Raw genomic sequence first — 17,979 nt, forward strand, 5'->3', positions numbered from 1 at the left:
AGGGCTCTGCTGTAATCCATTAATGAGTAACTCCGTCCTAAAAGTTGGCGTGTCCAAAGATTTTCACCTTAGGAAGTACCTAAGGAGGTGGAAACCATAAAAAGCGGCGCAAATCTCCTTTTCGTCATACAAACGTCTTCTCACCAATGTGAAGAGTATATAGCAACTTAGCTTAAAATCTCTCGGGACCTAACTTCAAATACACAAAGAGGTTTGGGTTCACGGGCAGCTGGTTTGGAGAGTCAGGTTTTTTTAATTTTGCATAAGCTAAACATGCATGATCGACTCCACACCTGTGACAAAATCATCCTGGCAAATACTTCTCTTTCTTTTTTTTTTTTTTTTTGGTTCCTTGTTTTTTTTTTTATCTGCAATTAAACTTTTGGGTTTTTAATTCAAGTAATTCTGAACAAGAGTATTCAGAGTTGTCAGCCATTCATTTAAACGAATGAATTCATCTAAAAGCTGGAACGTATCTTGACATGTATTAAGAAAAGAGATTTTTTTTTTTTTACCAACAGTCTCCTAGATTGTTGTTGAGTTCTTTCTTTAAAATGCCCACAGGAGCTCTCTCCCACTGGTTTAATGCTGTGGGGAATTGCATCTAATTATTTTCTTTTCAGGAGAAAACAAAAGTAACGTTTTATTCACACTTTTCCTTCACAGCTCTGGTGCATCCTGAGCATTTCTCTTTCTCTCAGGCTGTGGTGAAAATGTGGATATTTGTGAAATAAATTGTTGGATTACTGGGTTGACCAAATAATGGCCTCCCAAGAATTTACCGTGAGTGACTTTTAATACTTTGCAATTAAGTAGGAATAAGTTTAAAGACTGTAGCTCCTGAAATGTTGTCTTATTTCTTATTTTTTATTTTTTCAATATTTTTCATATTTACAACAGGTGTTATATACTCACCAAAAGATGAAAAAATCAAAAACATGGCAAGATGGAATTTTGAGGGTTAGAACTGGCCGAAATCAGGTGAAATTTCAGATTTAATCCTGTTTGATTTGATATTATTTGTTACTGCCAGTGGCAGTTTACTTGATTAGTGAAATAAGTGGTTATTTAAAATCTTATTTTTATATTGCAGGCTTCCTTGTTTGATGATAAAGGACAGTGTCTGGAGAGTATTTTTATGAAATCTCAGGTATATTTTGTTGTTCAGAGTTGTTATTTTTATATATAATTTGTCTTTGAGGCAGCATACCAAACACTTGTTTGGTAGCCAAAACAGTCATTGTTCTTGTTGTTGGTGTGTTTTACAGTTTGCTACAGTGCTAATAATGGAAAGGGAAAGCAGTTTTTATTAATTAGTAGATCTTACTGTTTGTCCAGAAGGTTTCATGGAGTTTTTCTTCCTTTGTGGTAGAAGCAGTTTGTTACAGTGATATATGAAATAATCATTGAAGTGATTGAAGTGCTAATGCTTTTTGGAATGTCTGTATAAATAAAAGTATTATATGGCATCTGGGATATAGTAGGTGTAAGTACCTGGATTTTTTACATATAAGTACTTAGAAGACTATATTTATTTAAAATAAAACTGTATAATATTGTTTCTTATATAGTACTATTATGTACACATGGCGGGTGTCTCTTTTCCAGGTGACTCCTGGAGATGATTTCGAAAGTGAGAGATATTTAATCACAGTTGAAGCAGCCAAAGTGAATGAAAAGCCCTCTGAAGTCCAACCAAAAAAAGCAGAAGCTCCAGCAGTGAATAGAAATGGTGTAAAACCCAGTCTCTTATCCCCAAGACATCTCCCTGTTGGCTTGAAAAGGAAGTTTACGGTGTGTTTTTGTTCCAAATTTTTACGTCTCATGTTCAAATGCATTATAAAACACAAGGGACACATATTTTCATGAGTGGTAAATATATATGTGATTTTTTTTCTGCCTTTCTTTTTTTGTTTGTTTTTTTTTTTTGAGCTGTAATCCAGAATGTATTTTTTCCACATTTAGGAAATCTGGTTTAGCAGGATTGCTATTGCTAAGCCTGCAGTAAAAACCACAAGGACTTGAGGTGGTTTCTGTGCCCCTGTGGAATCATCATGTAGATTTGATCAGAATGTTTTCAGGCTGCTCCATCAGAATGTAGTTCATGGAGCATGCCCCATTTTCAGCATTTGGTTAGAAAATGTGGATTAATTGAAACTTTCTCTCCTAGGGGTTCCAAGGGCCACGCCAAGTTGAGAAGAAAATGCCAGCTGTGGAAGATGAGGAAAAACCCACAGCAATGCCTTTCTCTAAGGAGTGCCAAGGGAGTTTTCCATCCAAGTTTTACATCAGCTCTCCGTTATTTTCCACGATTTGCAAGAAGGATGCAGAAATAAATCCCTCTGCTGGTTGTCAGGAAGGGAACAGTGGTAGAGAACAAATGTCTGTGTCCTCACTGCTTTCATCTCCTTTCAGTGACAAGTGTGAGGAGACAGAGAAGCCCAACTCCAGTCAGTTTGTTGTGAAGCCAGGATCTCCTCTCCTTACTGGGCACGCTGGTCCTGGTGCAGTGTCCCACCACATCAGGAGCACAGCGCAGATAATTGCTCTTCTGAAGTCTAAACCAGCACAAGGACACAGAGAGCAAACATCTGGAGTCACAGGTGGTCTTTCCTGGTTTCAGGCAGCAGAAAATGCAAATTTATGTGCCAAAAAAAGCCCCGTCCTACCTGCTTTTTCAGGCGACCCTGCCGAAGGACACATTCCAGATACTCAGCACCTGCCTTTTATTCAGGGAACTGTTAAGGATGAAAAGGACTGGAATGCTCAAATGCTTCCAAATTCAGCTGAACAACTTTGTGGTGAAGAAGTCACAGGACAGAGACAAGACAAAAAGGTAAATAATTTAAGTCCAGATTTACAAGATCACCGCAACACCAATAGTTACCTCCTACCTGAGTCCACTGTGGGTAAAACGAGTGACTGTCAGTTTGTCCCATCCTCAGGTGACATTTCATGTTCAGCAAGTCCAGCTACCTCTGAAAAGAATCCTTTTGGATACAGGGAGCATTCAGGGACTGACAGTCTTGGGGAGACTTTATCTGTGAAGATGCAGAGTGAGCTTCATCCAAGACACAATTCAAAGGGAGTGTCTAGTGACCTGGAGCTCTCTGGGGATGTGACGTGGACTGAAGGTGGAATTGTGAAGGAGGAGTTCAGTTTGCAGGGCACAGACTGTAGTCCTGATGGGGAACGGATGGAGGTTAGCTTTAACCTAATGGAGACTTTTGATTTTAATGACACGGACAGTGAAGATGTGTGTGAAAGAGAGGGGAAGGACTTCTCAGAGGGAGAATCTTCACGGGGCCCAGGTTGCTTCCAGGGAGAAGGTGTAGCACAAGATGCTGCATCGAGGCCTCATTTGAAGCCTCATTCTTGCTGTGAAGTAGAGACATACAGCAAAAATGAAGTCAGATGTTCCAGTTTTGATGGAGAACGGGGTACACCACCCCAGCTTTGTGACAGTGATGCCAGGAGAACTGCAGAAGAAGCTGCAAACCAGACCAGAATCCAAGTGGAACTTGTAGGTGATGGATGCAACTCAAAAGAGATCAATGAGAGTCAGTCAAGTTTTGAAGCCACAAAGAAAGAGAAGGATCTGGATGGCTCTGCAGCACTCACCATTAATGGCACATCCTGGATAAAAAACCAGCTCTCTGATCTCTTGCCTGGTGACACCAATGTTAATGAAACCAGGGTGTTTGATCCAGCTGGAAGTCTTCCAGATATTTCTCCCAGCAGAATAATTTCTGCTACGGACAAAAAGACCAAGGAAGGAGTTATGCAGGTCGGGTGCATGGAATCCCCAGATGTTGGCTCAGAGCACTTCTGGGGTGCTAAGAGTGATGACATTAAACCAGGCAGCCCTCTTCTGGCTTTGTCACCAAAATCAGATCATCTAGGAACAGGTTATTCACCTCCAGAGCAAACAGCAGTAGGAGAAACTGCATTGGAAAATGCAGAGAGCGTAACTGCTTCTCCTAAAGCCTGCAGAGGAGAAACAATAGGGGTGGATGGCCTGAAATGCACAGCACTGGCTGAGAATTCCTCAGCACTCTCTGATTTGGTGAATGATCTTGCTCTTCTAAGAGCTTTGACTCAGCATAGCACAGCATTAGAGAGCTTGCAAAAGATGGAGGAAAATAGCAGCGTGTTCTGTGAAACAGACACTTCTAAGGAGACACTTGAACCCCTTGAGAAGGATGAAGGTTAGGTCAACTTGTATTTTAAACTGGATTCTGTATGTCTGTACCTGTTTGATTTAATTTCTCCTCATATTCAGAAGTACTTTTGGAGTGATGTGTTATGTAGGTTCCCTCATGGAATTGTTACTGTTTAAAGCAGTGTTGTGAGCTCCAAGTCTGTCTCTGTTTGCTCTCATTCAGACTAAAATTAGTGTGCAATTTGTGGCAGGGGTGAGGTTTGCAAGAACCTGTAAATATTCAGATGTTTTCGTGTAAAAAAACCAAACCCCACGCTACTGACTGTAACTCACTGTGCTTTTCCATCTCTTGTAGCTATAAAAGAGTTTACAGAAATGCCTTACTCAGAAAGTTTACAGGCATCTTCCCGTTCATACTTTGATTCTCCTGGCCTTATGGTAACCAATTTTTGACTATATGTATTTATCTTTACAAGATAAATTCATTTTGCACCTGGAATAAAAATCTTGTTTTATGGAACCACAGAGGTTGAGCTGCAAATTGCTTAGGGACGTTGTTTATGAAGCTGGTAATAAATAGAAAATGTAATCTAGACAATATTCAGGAGGCCTCATGTGTGACAAGGAACTTAATGGAAATTGTAGTATTTACTAATGTTTAATATTCCATTAATACATCTGGTGCTACTCCTTCCCCATCCCATCTTTTACCACCTTTTTCTTTTTTCCCCCACTGTCTTTTTAAACACATGGCTTTCCTTGGAATTTTAGCATTTGGGTTGAAATGCATTGGGAAAAATGTTTGGTTTGATAATTCACATTGATTTTTATCCAGTGCTATTCATAGCTTTTTTTTTTCTCAATCCATCTAAAGCTTCAAAAGCATTTTAGAAATCCTTCCCTTTTTCCTGTTCTGTTTGAAAAGCAAATGTTGTTTCTTATCCTGTTGTGGATGGTCTTGGCTTCCAAATAAAAAAAGCTGTAACTGAAAAGGCTTCCTTTGTATGAATACAAGACATTTCTTATGCTACATTTTGAATTTAAATGGTTATTAAATTGTTAGACTAATTAGGTTTTGATACTTTCCTATGCAGCCCAACTGTGTGGACAATTTATTACAGAAGACAGAGGCATTTATTGTACCAATAGCAGCAGCCCAAAGAGACCCTGGGACGTCTGACTGGCAACCAAAGGTACCATCTCTGTGGAAATGAAATATAATTAACAGTGTTTCCTAGATTTCACTTAAATGGTTTGCTAATTGTAGTATATTATACTAAGTCCTAATAAAATTGCAACCAGTTCTTGAAATTTTTAGTACACTTCATTTCCAGGAGAGTTTTAAACTTGCATTACGAGGAAAAAAAAGCCCAGATTTTTTTGTTTCTCTCCTGCAGTGTCAACAGATTATTTCTGTTCTGTGTGTAAGAAGTACCTGTGTTGACTGTAGATAGTTGCAGAGCAGTTTTTACTTCCTGTTAGTGATAATTCCAATGCATTGTGTAGCCTGTTGCCTTCCAAGGGCATCAAGTGAAAGGATCAGCAGCCAGTGAGGTCATGTTGAGAGCTCCATGCTCCCAGCTAGGATGGCAGCAGCACTCTGAGAACGTGGACTTTGCAGATGAGACTTTTTTCTCATCCCTCTTTTCAAGGAATTATGACCTTGATGACTTCAGACAGGTAAAACATTTTTTATGTTCAGTTATCCTTACTAACCTTAGTGCAAAATTGTATCCTGTCAATTTCGGATAGGAAATAGTTCATTTTTAAACAGCTGCAATAATGTCAAAATCAATTATTTTTACTTACCTTTGTCATAAAACTTTGTCATGTGTGCTTGTTTTTTCTGCTCCTTTGATCAGTTGCACTTTGAAAAAAAGAAGATAAACAGATTAATTTCTAACAAGTTTTTGCTTATGGTGTTTGTTTGTTTTTTGTTTTTTTTTTTTTTTTTAAATAAAGCCTCCAGTTTGCAGGAGCCTCCATAAGGATGATGTTGATATTATCAGAGAAGAGAATTTTCAAATGAAGCTTGATGATATTGAAGAGCTAGGAATAAATAGATCCTGTAAGTGAAAGTCAAAGGAGAAGGGCAGTGATTTGCCTCAAAATTTCTGCATGCCTTCAGTGCTTGATGTGTTTTTCCTAGCACTGGCATTGGATGTGTATGCTGAGGTTTCACCAGGGACAATGTCACTCTCACCCTCTGACTTGAGGCAAGCACAATGGACTGCCTGGGAACCTGGCAAGGTAGGGACTGGCCATCTCTTGCAGATATTTTTTGGATTTATTTCCTGTGTGTTCGTGGCAGGTTCTTATTTTTGAAGCTGTTGTATCACAGCTCTGAGAGACATTGCCATTGTTTAGAATGATGAGAGAGAGAACACTGATAAAAGAGTTGTAATCAGGGCTTTTTCCAGTCATTCACCTGCTGTGTTCATTCTTCACCTGTAGATTTCATCAGAACAATCTTCCCCACCTGATCCAGATGCTACAGTTTCTCTACCTTGGGAAAATGAGGATGCTGTTGGAGACATCCAGGAGCCCCTGACACATGGGGTCTTACCAAGTGAACCAGACCTCCCAGATTGCTTTTTCAGTAAGAATTTTCAGTTTTATACTGGCACCTCACGGTGTTTAAGCTGAAAAATCTCTGAGGATTCTTGAGGCACTATGAATTGGGCTATCATATACAGTTACTCTGCCAATTATATTCTCCTGAAAGAGGCTTCAGCAAAGGGATTTAGTTTTATAAAGAAAAATATGCTTCTAGTTTGGGGGCAAAAAGGCTGTAAGATAAGATTCTAAATGGTACCTATATTTTTATTTACCTGCTTTTAGTTTTCTTCCATATTCAGCTGTCCTCTGACCCTCTCCCACTTGACACCTATCTGTAACTGTCTCTAATGATAATTAATATAGTCAAAAGGATGCTTTTTGATACTAAGAGTTTATTTATTTGCACTATTTAATATTAATTCATAGGTTTGTGGGTTATCTTTTGGAAAATGCAACAAAGGTTAAGCTGGGGGCTTTCTAGTTGGCAGCTGTCAGTGTCATCAGATTAATGACCTCCAAAACACAACCATGTTTAAATAATGGTCTTTCATACAAGCAGAGTGGCTACACAATTTGTTGTGAATATGGAGATTTCAAACTAATTAGAAGAATCACACAAAATCCATTCTGTAGTATAATGCTGCACAGGAACACTCCAGAGAGCTTCCCAGTTAAAAGATAGGATGTAAAAGGAAGAACTTAGGAGTTCCTTCCTTTTTGTGCATCTCAAGTGCCATCCCTAGGTGCTGCAAGTTGCTTGTAAGCTGTGTTTGCCCCACAGCCCGGGAGGAATCCAGCTATCCAGAGGGATGCAGCCTCCCAGCATTCAAGCCCACGATGAAAACACGAACTCCATTTGTCACTCTTCCTGCCACTGATGACATTCCTGACATGTCTGACCCCGCTGAGAGCGAGGAGGGCCAGCAATCTTTGGGCTTTTCAGGAGGCAGTTTGTGCATTCAGCAAGTGGCATTTCCTAGGAGTGCTCCTGGCCCCGAGGACAGGAATTGTGAAACCTCTGTGTTTGGGGCGTACAGGGAAGATGGACAAAGGGCATCTGTGCCACCAGTGCTCCCTCAAGTGACTTCCCAGCACAGACAAAGCAAGTGGCTGAAGTATCAAAGCAGTGCTCAGTGTGATTTGATCCCTGAAAACAGCACTGATGAGGAACAGAATGAGGACATCTGTGCCCAGAGCATCCTCGGAATGGCGCCGTGTGACACAGGAGAGGGCAGAGCCCTGGATCCAAGGGGGAATCCAAGTGGGAATCCAAGTGCTCCCAGCTCTGCGCTGCTGCTGCCAGCCGGGAGCTCACCTGGGGAATGCTGCAGGGCTGCAAACACCAGCCCCTCAGATCTGGTTTCAGAGGGGAAGGTGCTTTCCCTGCACTTAAGGCAGACACCTTTGGCTGCAGCCACACAAAAGGTGTGGAGTCACCTGAGCTGCCACGCCGGAACAGGAGACGGCCAGGTGTGTAACTGTTCAAGCAAGCACAGCTATCGCTGACACAAACACATTTCTCTGGCCCAAGGCACTGCCTTTATCCGATTTCCTGCAAGATATTATCAGTATGATTGAATGAAATCTTTCTACCTATGTAGTGGCACAAAAAAAAGTATTTTTTTTTAAAGTGCCGTGACTAATCCTTGGTAAAGGTAATTCCTTGGCTCACGAAGTGCCAGATTTACAGTTTTAATCTGAATGTTGATGACAGGAAGATGAAAGAAAAGCTGGTGGGCAGTTTCAACATCTGTAATTGATAAGAAATCATGTGCACAAAGGGTTTTTCTTAACTGTGGTATCAGCATCATTTTCACGAATACCTGTTTTTGCTTCAAGGCATAGTCTCTGACTTCAAAACAGTGTAAATTCCTTCAGTTTTACTTCCTTAAAAATGAAGTTAGGTCACTGAATAAGCACCTAAAAATTTAGCACAGCTGTTTGTGACCAGTGGACAAATGGAGTAAATTGGGGGAAAACACCAAACCAACCACAAGTCAGGTTTTTAAAGTTATCAAATGATTTTGAGAGTTAAAGAAAATGTTAACTCTTTTTAATAAAGTTTTTTAGTTCTTTAGAACTGTCCAGTTCAGTATTTGTGTGAAGTAGAGGTGAGGAAATAACTAATAGATTTGATATATACACTGGTATACACTTTGTGTTTATATGCATATACATGGATGTAGATATAGATATGTAAAATCAATGTATATGTAAAGTGATGCTAAAAATGGGGTTTGTGTGTTCCATACCTAGTGCTGATAAACTTGATTTTGAATTACGTAATTTACTCTAAAGCCTTTGCAAGTATTATTTGTGTTGTTATTATTAAATGCAGGCTGCTTGGCAAGGGGCAGATTTTAACCTCACTGTAGATCCTAACTGGCAGCCCAAGCCCTAGGAACATGTATTTTTACAAATCTGTACAATTTGTCTCATTCAAGGTCTTGGAGTTTTTAATGGTTTATTTTCCTGGGTCTTTTTGAGGTCATAACAGTTTCTGAGCTGTCTTTTCCTCCTGTGGATAAAGTGAAACATGCCAATCTTCCCAAAAGAAAGATTTCCATCCCAGCTGTGTTTCAGTCTCACACTCACTACAAACAGGTTTTTAAAGCTGCTCTGACAGGTAAATCTCTGCTCTGTGAAATGCTGTTATTTTCAACATTGCCTATTAAAGCAACAGGGTGCTTTTATTTTTCTACATACATACTCAAATATATTCAATCTATACCTCAAATTGCCAAGACAAAACAAAAAGATTTCTGTTCAACTATGTAACCTCAGGCCTGTTTCCCAGTCTTAAGATTCCTAAGCCCCCTTTTTTTTTTATTTTATTTTCTCCTGGAATAAGTGAATTTTGTGGGTCACACGGTTTCTTCTAGGACTCAGATTAAATATTTATTTTGGGGTGGAAATCTTCCAATTACAAGAGATGTTTGAATGTTGTGTACCCGTGTAAGCATTTTAAGGCTGTGCTAATGATTCTGTTGTTCTCCTTTCCCTGCCAAGAGCAATTGAACATAATGCTGTTTGAGTTGGCACAGAGGCTGCACAATGCCCTCTCCAAAGTGGATATATCATTTTACACTGCAGTGGAAGGTGGGCAAGGCCAGAGCCAAGGAAGCTGTGCTCCTCTCTGCAACCACATGCACCCTGCCAAGCTGGTGATGGTTAAAAAAGAAGGTCAAAACAAGGTGCTGTTAACTCCTTGTGTTTTTATACTTATGGGTGAAAGTATCCCTGGCTTTCTCTTTTTCTTGCTTGTTTTAGTGCTCATGGTCTCTTTTTTTTGCCTCCCTTGCCTTGCAGGGTCGTTTGTTCTATGCCTGTGATGCCCCAAAAGGTGAGCAGTGTTCTTTTTTCAAGTGGATTGAAGATGTGAACCCCACACAGACAAAATCCAGACCGAGTGCAGTGCTCCATGATACAAAAAGTATTGGGACATACCTCAGGAGTCAAAAGATTGCTGTCTATGAGGAATGCCAGCTTTTGGTGAGGTATCCTGGATTGCTGTGCACTTCTCTCAAGTGCTGTGTGAATTCAGGGTTTATAAATCTTTCAGTAGCTCAGGATTTCAGCAGGATTTAACACCTTTTCTCTGTAAAGAAATGCAAGAGCTAAATAAGTGAAGGAAAAATATAGCAATGGTATTTCCTTTTAGCAAGGATCAAAACTGCTGACCAATAACTTGATCAATTGCTTCATGTTACAACTGCTGCGTTTGAATTATTGTTCATTTAATCATCAGTAGAATTTGATTTGTTCTCTTCAAGATTCTAATTTTAATGCTAGAAGTCATCTCAAAGGCTATTCTGTGCTGCTTAACTGTGGAGGAAACAATTTAATTGTGGCTGAATAGGAAGGAATTTTGCAGTCAATATAAAGGTGTTTAAAACTTGTTCATGTAAAGATGATGTGCACCCACTTGGTCGAATCTGTGACCATTTCTTGGTGCTGAATCCAAAATGTGCTGATTGTTTACGTACTTTTTTTTTCCCAATATTACAATTTCCCAGGAAAGCCTTTGAAATTCCAGCACAGCGGTACAGTAAGCTCACGAAATTTATGAACACATCTGCCAGCTTTGGCGACTCCAAATCCAAATTATATCTGAAACTAAGCAGAAAGGAGCATTCTTCTCTCTACAGCAGAGGTGAGCACATCTTAAACATCAGATTTAAAAGGTAGCATTAGGAGAAGCTTATGAGGACTCTTTATTTTTTTTGGTAGATGACATCTGGGTTGTTTCAAAGACTCTAAACTTTGATCCCATCAATACTTTCATTGCAAGCAGTGCTTTCTTTGGACCATCCTCCAACAATGAAATAGAATTGCTTCCACTGAAAGGCTACAGTCCCTCCAACTGGAGATCAAACAGTGAGTTCCACAGCAAATCATTCAGAACTGTGGGAAACAACTAAGGAAAAATCCAGCCAACAATGAAGGATGATCTTACAGTTTCTCAAATCTTGTACATGATTTAACACATAGTATATTTTTTTGCCTGTATGTTTGAATATATAATTGGACTGCAGAAATTAATGGAATTAAACCTGGCAAATTGCAAATGGGTGGGGAAGAAATGAGAGTAATATAAACAAGTAGTAAATTATATAATATGATGTACAATGTAAATTGACTGTCAGAGTGTAAGGAAAAGGAAAATGTTGTTACTCTCCTTGAAAAAAAAATGCACAAACCTCAAGCAACTCAGTGGAAAATTCATATTTATATAAAAAGCCATGTATTAAGTCTCTGTTTCTGCACAAGTTTCTTGGTGTTGCTGTTGAATTGAGTTAAAGCTTTGGGGTTGTTTTGTTTTGTAAATGAAGAAGATAAAATCAGTTAATTACTCTTATGGCATTTTATAATTATTTTTTTAGCAGATTCAAAATTTCTGCTCATTTAATTTTTTTCTCCTTCTGTTTTTTCTGTGGCCTTTCCAGTGTGTGTTCATGCCTTGCTGGTTTGTAATGCCAGTGGTGAGCTGGCATCCTTAAGGAACCTGGAGGAGCATTTCAATCCATCCACATTACCAGTAATCCCTTATCTCCTGAAAATGTGAGTTACTGTTCTGTGATTCTGTGAGCACGTCATAAAACAGCAGCAGTCCAGTGTAGGAAGATCAGAACCAGGAGGTACCAATCAGATCATATCACGACTTTTGGCTATTTTTTGTTTTCTTAGGAATTTTAATTCTGAAAGTGCTACAAAAAGATCCAACAAAAGGAAATTTACTCCACCTGCCATGAATCTGAAATGCTCAATGATGTCTGGCCCTGTGAGCTCTGAAGTGGCAATGGGAGTGGCTGAAGAGATGATCCAAAGGTTTTCCCTGAACCCAGACCAAGCAGCATCACTGATTCACATAGCTCAGATGATGACCTCCTGTGAAAACCCCAAACCAGGGGAGGAACATCAGAGCTTCCCCATCACAATCATACGTGGTACATGGCCAAGAATTGTTACATTTGCTGCTGTTGTATCTTTGGAAATGCCATTAATATGGAATGCCAGAATCAGCCCCTCTGATAATGGCAGTGGCATTAATACATCCATTCTGTCAGCACAAAGCTTTTGCCCCTTAAATTTTCATTCTGCCTTGTGCAGGATTTTGCTCTAGTATAGGAGGCTTTGCCTAGAAATATCTGTACATAAAATCAGTTATTTAGTGTCTTCTGCTTCCTTCTTTGGTATTAAAACCACTTTTTGTCAGGTACTAGCTTTGCTTTTGTAACTGTAAGGGTGCCCCTGGGAGCTGCTGAAGCAAGCCTATGCAATGTTTTTAGAGGAATCACAGCATAACTGACGTTAAAGCAATTGACTCAAACTTTGTAGAAAATTCTCACTTGTAACTTGTTTTTTTTCTTCTAAAATGCCAGGTGTTTTTGGAGCTGGCAAGAGCTACTTGCTGTCTGTAGTGATTTTGTTCCTCGTGCAGCTCTTTGAAAGCAGTGAAGCTGTAGAGGGTCCAAGGGCAACTCCATGGAAACTTCTCATTGCTTCTTCCACCAACGTTGCTGTGGACAGGATACTGCTAGGGTAGGTTCCTGAGGCTTTTATGGACTCCTCTTCCAAAACCAATAATGCATTTGCGTTTTAGTGGTAATTGTGTCGCTATTGCCTGTAAAACATATCAAAAAGATTGATTTCTTTCCCTAAAACAATGCCACTTACAGGCTTTAATTTTACCTCAGCTCCTTTGCATAGTTAAAAGAGTAAAAGTACATAAAATATTGACAGAAGACTACTTAAGGCTCTGCTCTTATCAAATTTACTATTAAAATCCATCATGACCAAGTAATACTGCTCAGGAATCTTTGTGATGTAGCAGTAGGGGAAGGAGGAACAGAGAGAATCAGATTTGTGAAAGTTCAGCATGAAGTTACCATGAAATAAACACATGGTTAGGAAGGAAAAAGGAAATTACATATGGAAAGCTAGGAGTGGGGAAACATCAAGGCATTAAGCATTATTGAGGCAAATCATTATAAGATGGTTTTTTCCTGAATTACAGAGGTTCTTCATCTCATTAATCACTGAAGTTTGTGTTCCTCAATGTTCTGATGTGTCTTTGGAAACCGCTTTTCAAGTTTTCAATATTTCCTTTTTCCATTTGTTTAATGTTTATCATCTCTTTTTCTTTGAAGTCTGCTCGATCTTGGATTTGAGGATTTCATACGAGTGGGAAGTATAAGGAAAATCACAAAAGCAATTCTTCCCCATAGGTAAGAAACCCCTTTGAGGGATGTGATGCTGTTTGGGGTAGGTTAACACATGGCTGTATTAACATTACTGTTATCTATAAAGTATGGTTATTTTTCCAAGCAGTGCTGTTTTCAGACACTGTAATGTATGTTACAAAATCTTCTTTGAAGTTTACATGCAGGCTCAGGAAATGAAAATGAGCAGCTGAAAGAGCTGCTTGCTCTCATGAAAGAAGATTTGACTCCAGCTGAAAAAATATATGTCAGGAAGAGCATTGAGCAACATAAACTGGGGACCAATAAAACTATTCTGCAACAGGTACAGTCCAAGGGATGGGGTGGGAAAGCAGGGATTAGCTGTGTCCTATCCACAGGGCCCAGCAAATCAAAACTGAGAATCCCCTCTCACACCTGCCACACTCCTGGTTCTGAAATACCAAGTGAATGTTAGGTTTGATTCCACAGGCACAGCTTAGTGTCCTCTTTCTGCAGATAAACCTAGGTGTGTTCTCCTGCTATAGTTATGTGCTGCAGAGATTAACTATGAAATGATCTCAACTTTTTGCCTTGCCGTTTTCTCCTGGCTCGTGGAAGGTGAAAGTGGTTGGAGTGACGTGTGCTGCCTGTCCCTTCCCTTGTCTGAACACGCTCAGGTTTCCTGTGGTGATGCTGGATGAGTGCAGCCAGATGACTGAACCTGCTTCTCTCCTTCCCATCGCCAGGTACAGCCTGCCTGTGGGGCTTCAGCAGGGGCACAGGCTCCAGGTAGTGCCAGACTCCACACCTTTTTGAGCACGTGAGCCTTAGAGAACAAAAAGAGTGATTTTTAAATTGAGACCTGTCCTCAGGTCGTGTTAAACTGGGGTGGAGAAGGGAGGCAGATGGGAAGCAATGTGATACAGAAACATAGTACTCTCTTTGCTTATGAACACCCTTTAACATCCTTTTTAGAACACTTCTTTTTTCCTTGTTTTTTCATGTTCTTATTTAGGTTTCAGTGTGAAAAGCTTGTCCTTGTTGGAGACCCCAAGCAACTGCCACCAACTGTTCAAGGGTCTGAGAGTGTTCATGAGCAGGGATTGGAGCAGACTCTGTTTGACAGGCTCTGCTTAATGGTAGGTGCTGCTGAACACACCTTCAGAAAAGGTGGAGAGTGGAACTGTAGGTCCCCTGAAGTCGCATGGGGAATTCTGGTCCAGGTGTCAGAGGATCAGGATTTCAGCATTGCGAAATATCATAAAATCACAGAATGGCCTGGGTGGGAAGGGACCTCAAAGGCCACCTAATCCAACCCCCCACCATAGACAGGAACGCCTTCCACTAGACCAGGTTGCTCCGAGCTCCATCCACGTGAACTCTTCCCAGTGCTGATTTGTCTGCCCTCCTTCTTTAGGGACACAACCCCATTGTTCTTCGGACCCAGTACCGCTGTCACCCTGCCCTCAGTGCCATCGCCAACGAGCTGTTCTACGACGGGAACCTCATTGATGGGATTTCCCAGGAGGACAGGACTCCTTTATTGGAATGGCTCCCAACACTCTGCTTTTATAGCGTTCATGGCATGGAGCAAGTAAGTTCCTCAACGCTTCTTAGATATGCTTCTTATATAAAAAGTCAATATTGTAGTCTTTTCCTCCACTCCATTTCTTTTTACCTTGTTTGTGAGAACTAACTGGGGAATCTTTTCCCTCTTTGCCAGATTGAAAGAGACAACAGCTTTTATAACATGGCAGAAGCTCATTTTACCGTCAAGCTCATCCAGTCTCTGATTGCAAGTGGAATAGAAGGAGCTGCTATTGGTGTGATTACCCTTTATAAATCACAAATGTATAAGGTTTGTATCATAAATCAGTAACAAAAATCAATGAAGCCGTTTTCTTAAACCTACTCGTACACTGAGCAGCCTGACTCTGCACTATTCCTACAAGCTCCCTTCCCTGTTTCTTTGCCCACAGATCCAGAATTTGCTCACTGGGGTTCACTCTGAGGCTTTTGAAGTCAAGCCTGTCCAGGTGTCCACGGTGGACGCGTTCCAAGGCGCCGAGAGGGAAATCATCGTCCTGTCGTGTGTCAGGACCAGGCAGTTTGGGTTCATAGACTCCGAGAAGAGGATGAACGTGGCACTGACGAGAGCCAAGAGACACCTGCTGATTGTGGGAAGTCTGCCCTGTCTGAGCAGGAACAGGCTCTGGGGAAGAGTAATTCATCACTGCAAAGGTAAGATGTTCTCTGCTGGGGTTTTTGAAACCATGCGCCTCATTTCTTTTTTTTAAATTAGACTGTGTATAATGCAACTTATAGTGTTTATATACTATAACATAATATATAAAACACGTGGTATGGGCACTAGAGCAACCACTATATTCATTACGTATGAACTCCTACTTTACATATTACATAGAAAATCTAAGATATTGCAGGAAAATCCAGGAATGTGCAAGTTGCACATTTGCAGTTTGACCTGCAAACTCTTATTGTATTCAAAGGGGTTTTTACTTAAAGGGGTTACTTACTTTAAAGGGGTTCCATTAATGGAACTTTACCTGCCTGGCTGACATCAAAGAAAGCATCTTGTTAGTGACTGAACTCTGAAAAGCTGTTTTCCAAGCAGAAATATCACAGCCAGTCAATACTCTTGGGGAAATAGGTGTTGGCATTTCCAGGGGCTGATTCCGTGATGGATGCTGTAGAGAGAGGTGTAATTATCCTGTTTATTGCTGCTTTTAGGATGGGAAAATGGCTTGCAACATGCAAACCAGTGCGAGCAGCAGCTAAATGACATTCTCAAGTCTTACTTGGAGAATTGGGAGGAAGAAGAACAGAGTAAGAAAAAGGAAAAATAAAATATGTATTGATTTTTATGAACAAAAAATTGCTTGTTACAGCTATAGCTCCAGTCATTTTTAATCCAGTATTTATTTCATGTGGTCTATTTTTGTTTGGATGTCAGTGCACTAATACTTCTGTTTGACCTTGTGGTCATACAACTAAACATTATTAAAGTGACTTTATTTGGTTGATAACCAGAAATCGAGTGACTTTATCTGCTTGAGAAGTGAAATCCTTTTTCGCTGACAGTGTGGTTCACGATATTAGTGGCATTTCATTGTTCTTCAGATTAAACACCGTGATGTTTTAGCACAATTCTGCCACCTTCCATACTTAGAGGCAGGTCACATCCAGGAAGGAGCTGGGCTGGAACAATTAAAAGGCCCCTTCTGCACTTTTTGGAAAATCTGGAGTTCAAGGGCATGGAGAGTGCCAGGACAGGGGGGAACGTCTTCAAAATGCCGGGGGACGGGTTTAGCTGGGATATTAGGGATAAATTCTTCCGTGGGCAGGTAGCGACGCACTGACACACAGAGCTGTGGCATGCCTGTAAGTACTCAAAGCTAGGCTGGGCGGTGCCCGCGAGCAGTGCTGCAGCGGTGTCCCTTCGGCCAGGTGCCCCCCCCCAGCGGGAATTCCTCGTTTTGTTCCCAGTTTTCCCGGCGGTCCCGGGTACCTCCATGTCCCGCGGGTTCCTCCGCCGCCAGGTGGCGCCGCGCGCGCGGCGGAGGGAGCCGCCGTGGCGGTGATGCGCCCCTCCCGCCTGCCCGCCACTGCGGCCGCAGCACCGCTCCGCCCTGAGGGGCAGCGCCGGCTCCTTCCGCCGGGGGTGGGCTGAATAGCGCCTTTAAATTATTGCTGACACCGCTGTCCCGGCTCCCTAAAATCTCAATCAACAAGCCATTAGAACTCAACGGGAGTAAAACTAAATCCTCGTTTAAGTGTATTTATCCGCTCTCTTTTCTCTCTTTCAAATGCTAAATCCATTTCAGCATATGCCCCTTCTTTCTCTCGCCTTTCTCTAAAGACTGGCAGCCTGCACTACTCTTGTAAATATGAAAGATGCTAATCATATGACATATCACGTCTCAGTCGGAGCCTGGAATAAAGCCTTGAGATTTGGGATCATTGCCTCCAGACAACAGCTTCATCAGCCGGAAAGTTGGGTTTTTTTCTCCTTTCCTTCAACTCTCAATCCCTTCTTTGTCTGAGGGAAAATGCAGCCAACTCGAGCCACCCCGGCCATATGGTTCACTCTGTGTTTTCTTAGTTGAATCCTGAATTGTTTGTGACTTGCGAAGGTTTTTTTTTTTTTTCGTTTTTTTTTTTTTTTTTTTTTTTTTTTTTTTGTATAAAGACATAGAAGAGGCTGCCCGGACCGGGGCGGCTCTGCAGGATAACTCCGTGTTCTTCACGTGATTGCTTTCAGCCACCTCACCACACAGTCAAAAAATTATAAACCTGCAGATACACTTCATACCAACAACCTGTTCCACTTAGCTGGTATTCTTCCCCTTCTGGGCAAAAAAATCCAGGTGCTTTTCCCTTTTCTGGGTGGAAGTGCCTTCTTGAAACACAATTTTTGTCTTTACTCAGCTCCATAAAGCAGAGTTATTCCTCACTGGCAAATCCTTTCTAGAAATACCTTAACTAAGACAAGTCCCCGAGTATTTTGAGTAAGGGGAAGTGTATTTTTAGACCTGTAGAAATATAAATTAGGAG

General features: G+C 41.0%; 1 protein-coding gene across 1 annotated transcript; it reads left to right on the forward strand.

Annotated features, from left to right (window-relative positions):
- The first annotated feature begins 754 nt into the window (after positions 1-754).
- Positions 755-16,352, forward strand: ZGRF1 (zinc finger GRF-type containing 1). The gene is made up of 28 exons (XM_062494026.1): positions 755-783; positions 901-981; positions 1,094-1,150; positions 1,609-1,794; positions 2,171-4,208; positions 4,518-4,600; positions 5,257-5,355; positions 5,669-5,842; positions 6,125-6,230; positions 6,312-6,412; positions 6,617-6,761; positions 7,503-8,191; positions 9,209-9,347; positions 9,731-9,915; positions 10,031-10,218; positions 10,738-10,874; positions 10,952-11,098; positions 11,668-11,782; positions 11,909-12,168; positions 12,604-12,763; positions 13,372-13,449; positions 13,600-13,747; positions 14,023-14,150; positions 14,420-14,543; positions 14,822-14,998; positions 15,128-15,262; positions 15,384-15,645; positions 16,156-16,352. The coding sequence occupies exons 1-28, from the start codon at positions 763-765 to the stop codon at positions 16,269-16,271; spliced, it is 6,279 nt and encodes a 2,092-aa protein (XP_062350010.1). The 5' UTR covers positions 755-762; the 3' UTR covers positions 16,272-16,352.
- The last annotated feature ends 1,627 nt before the right edge of the window (positions 16,353-17,979 follow it).

This window comes from Cinclus cinclus, chromosome 5 (assembly GCF_963662255.1).
Source record: "Cinclus cinclus chromosome 5, bCinCin1.1, whole genome shotgun sequence".
Lineage (NCBI taxonomy): Eukaryota > Metazoa > Chordata > Aves > Passeriformes > Cinclidae > Cinclus > Cinclus cinclus.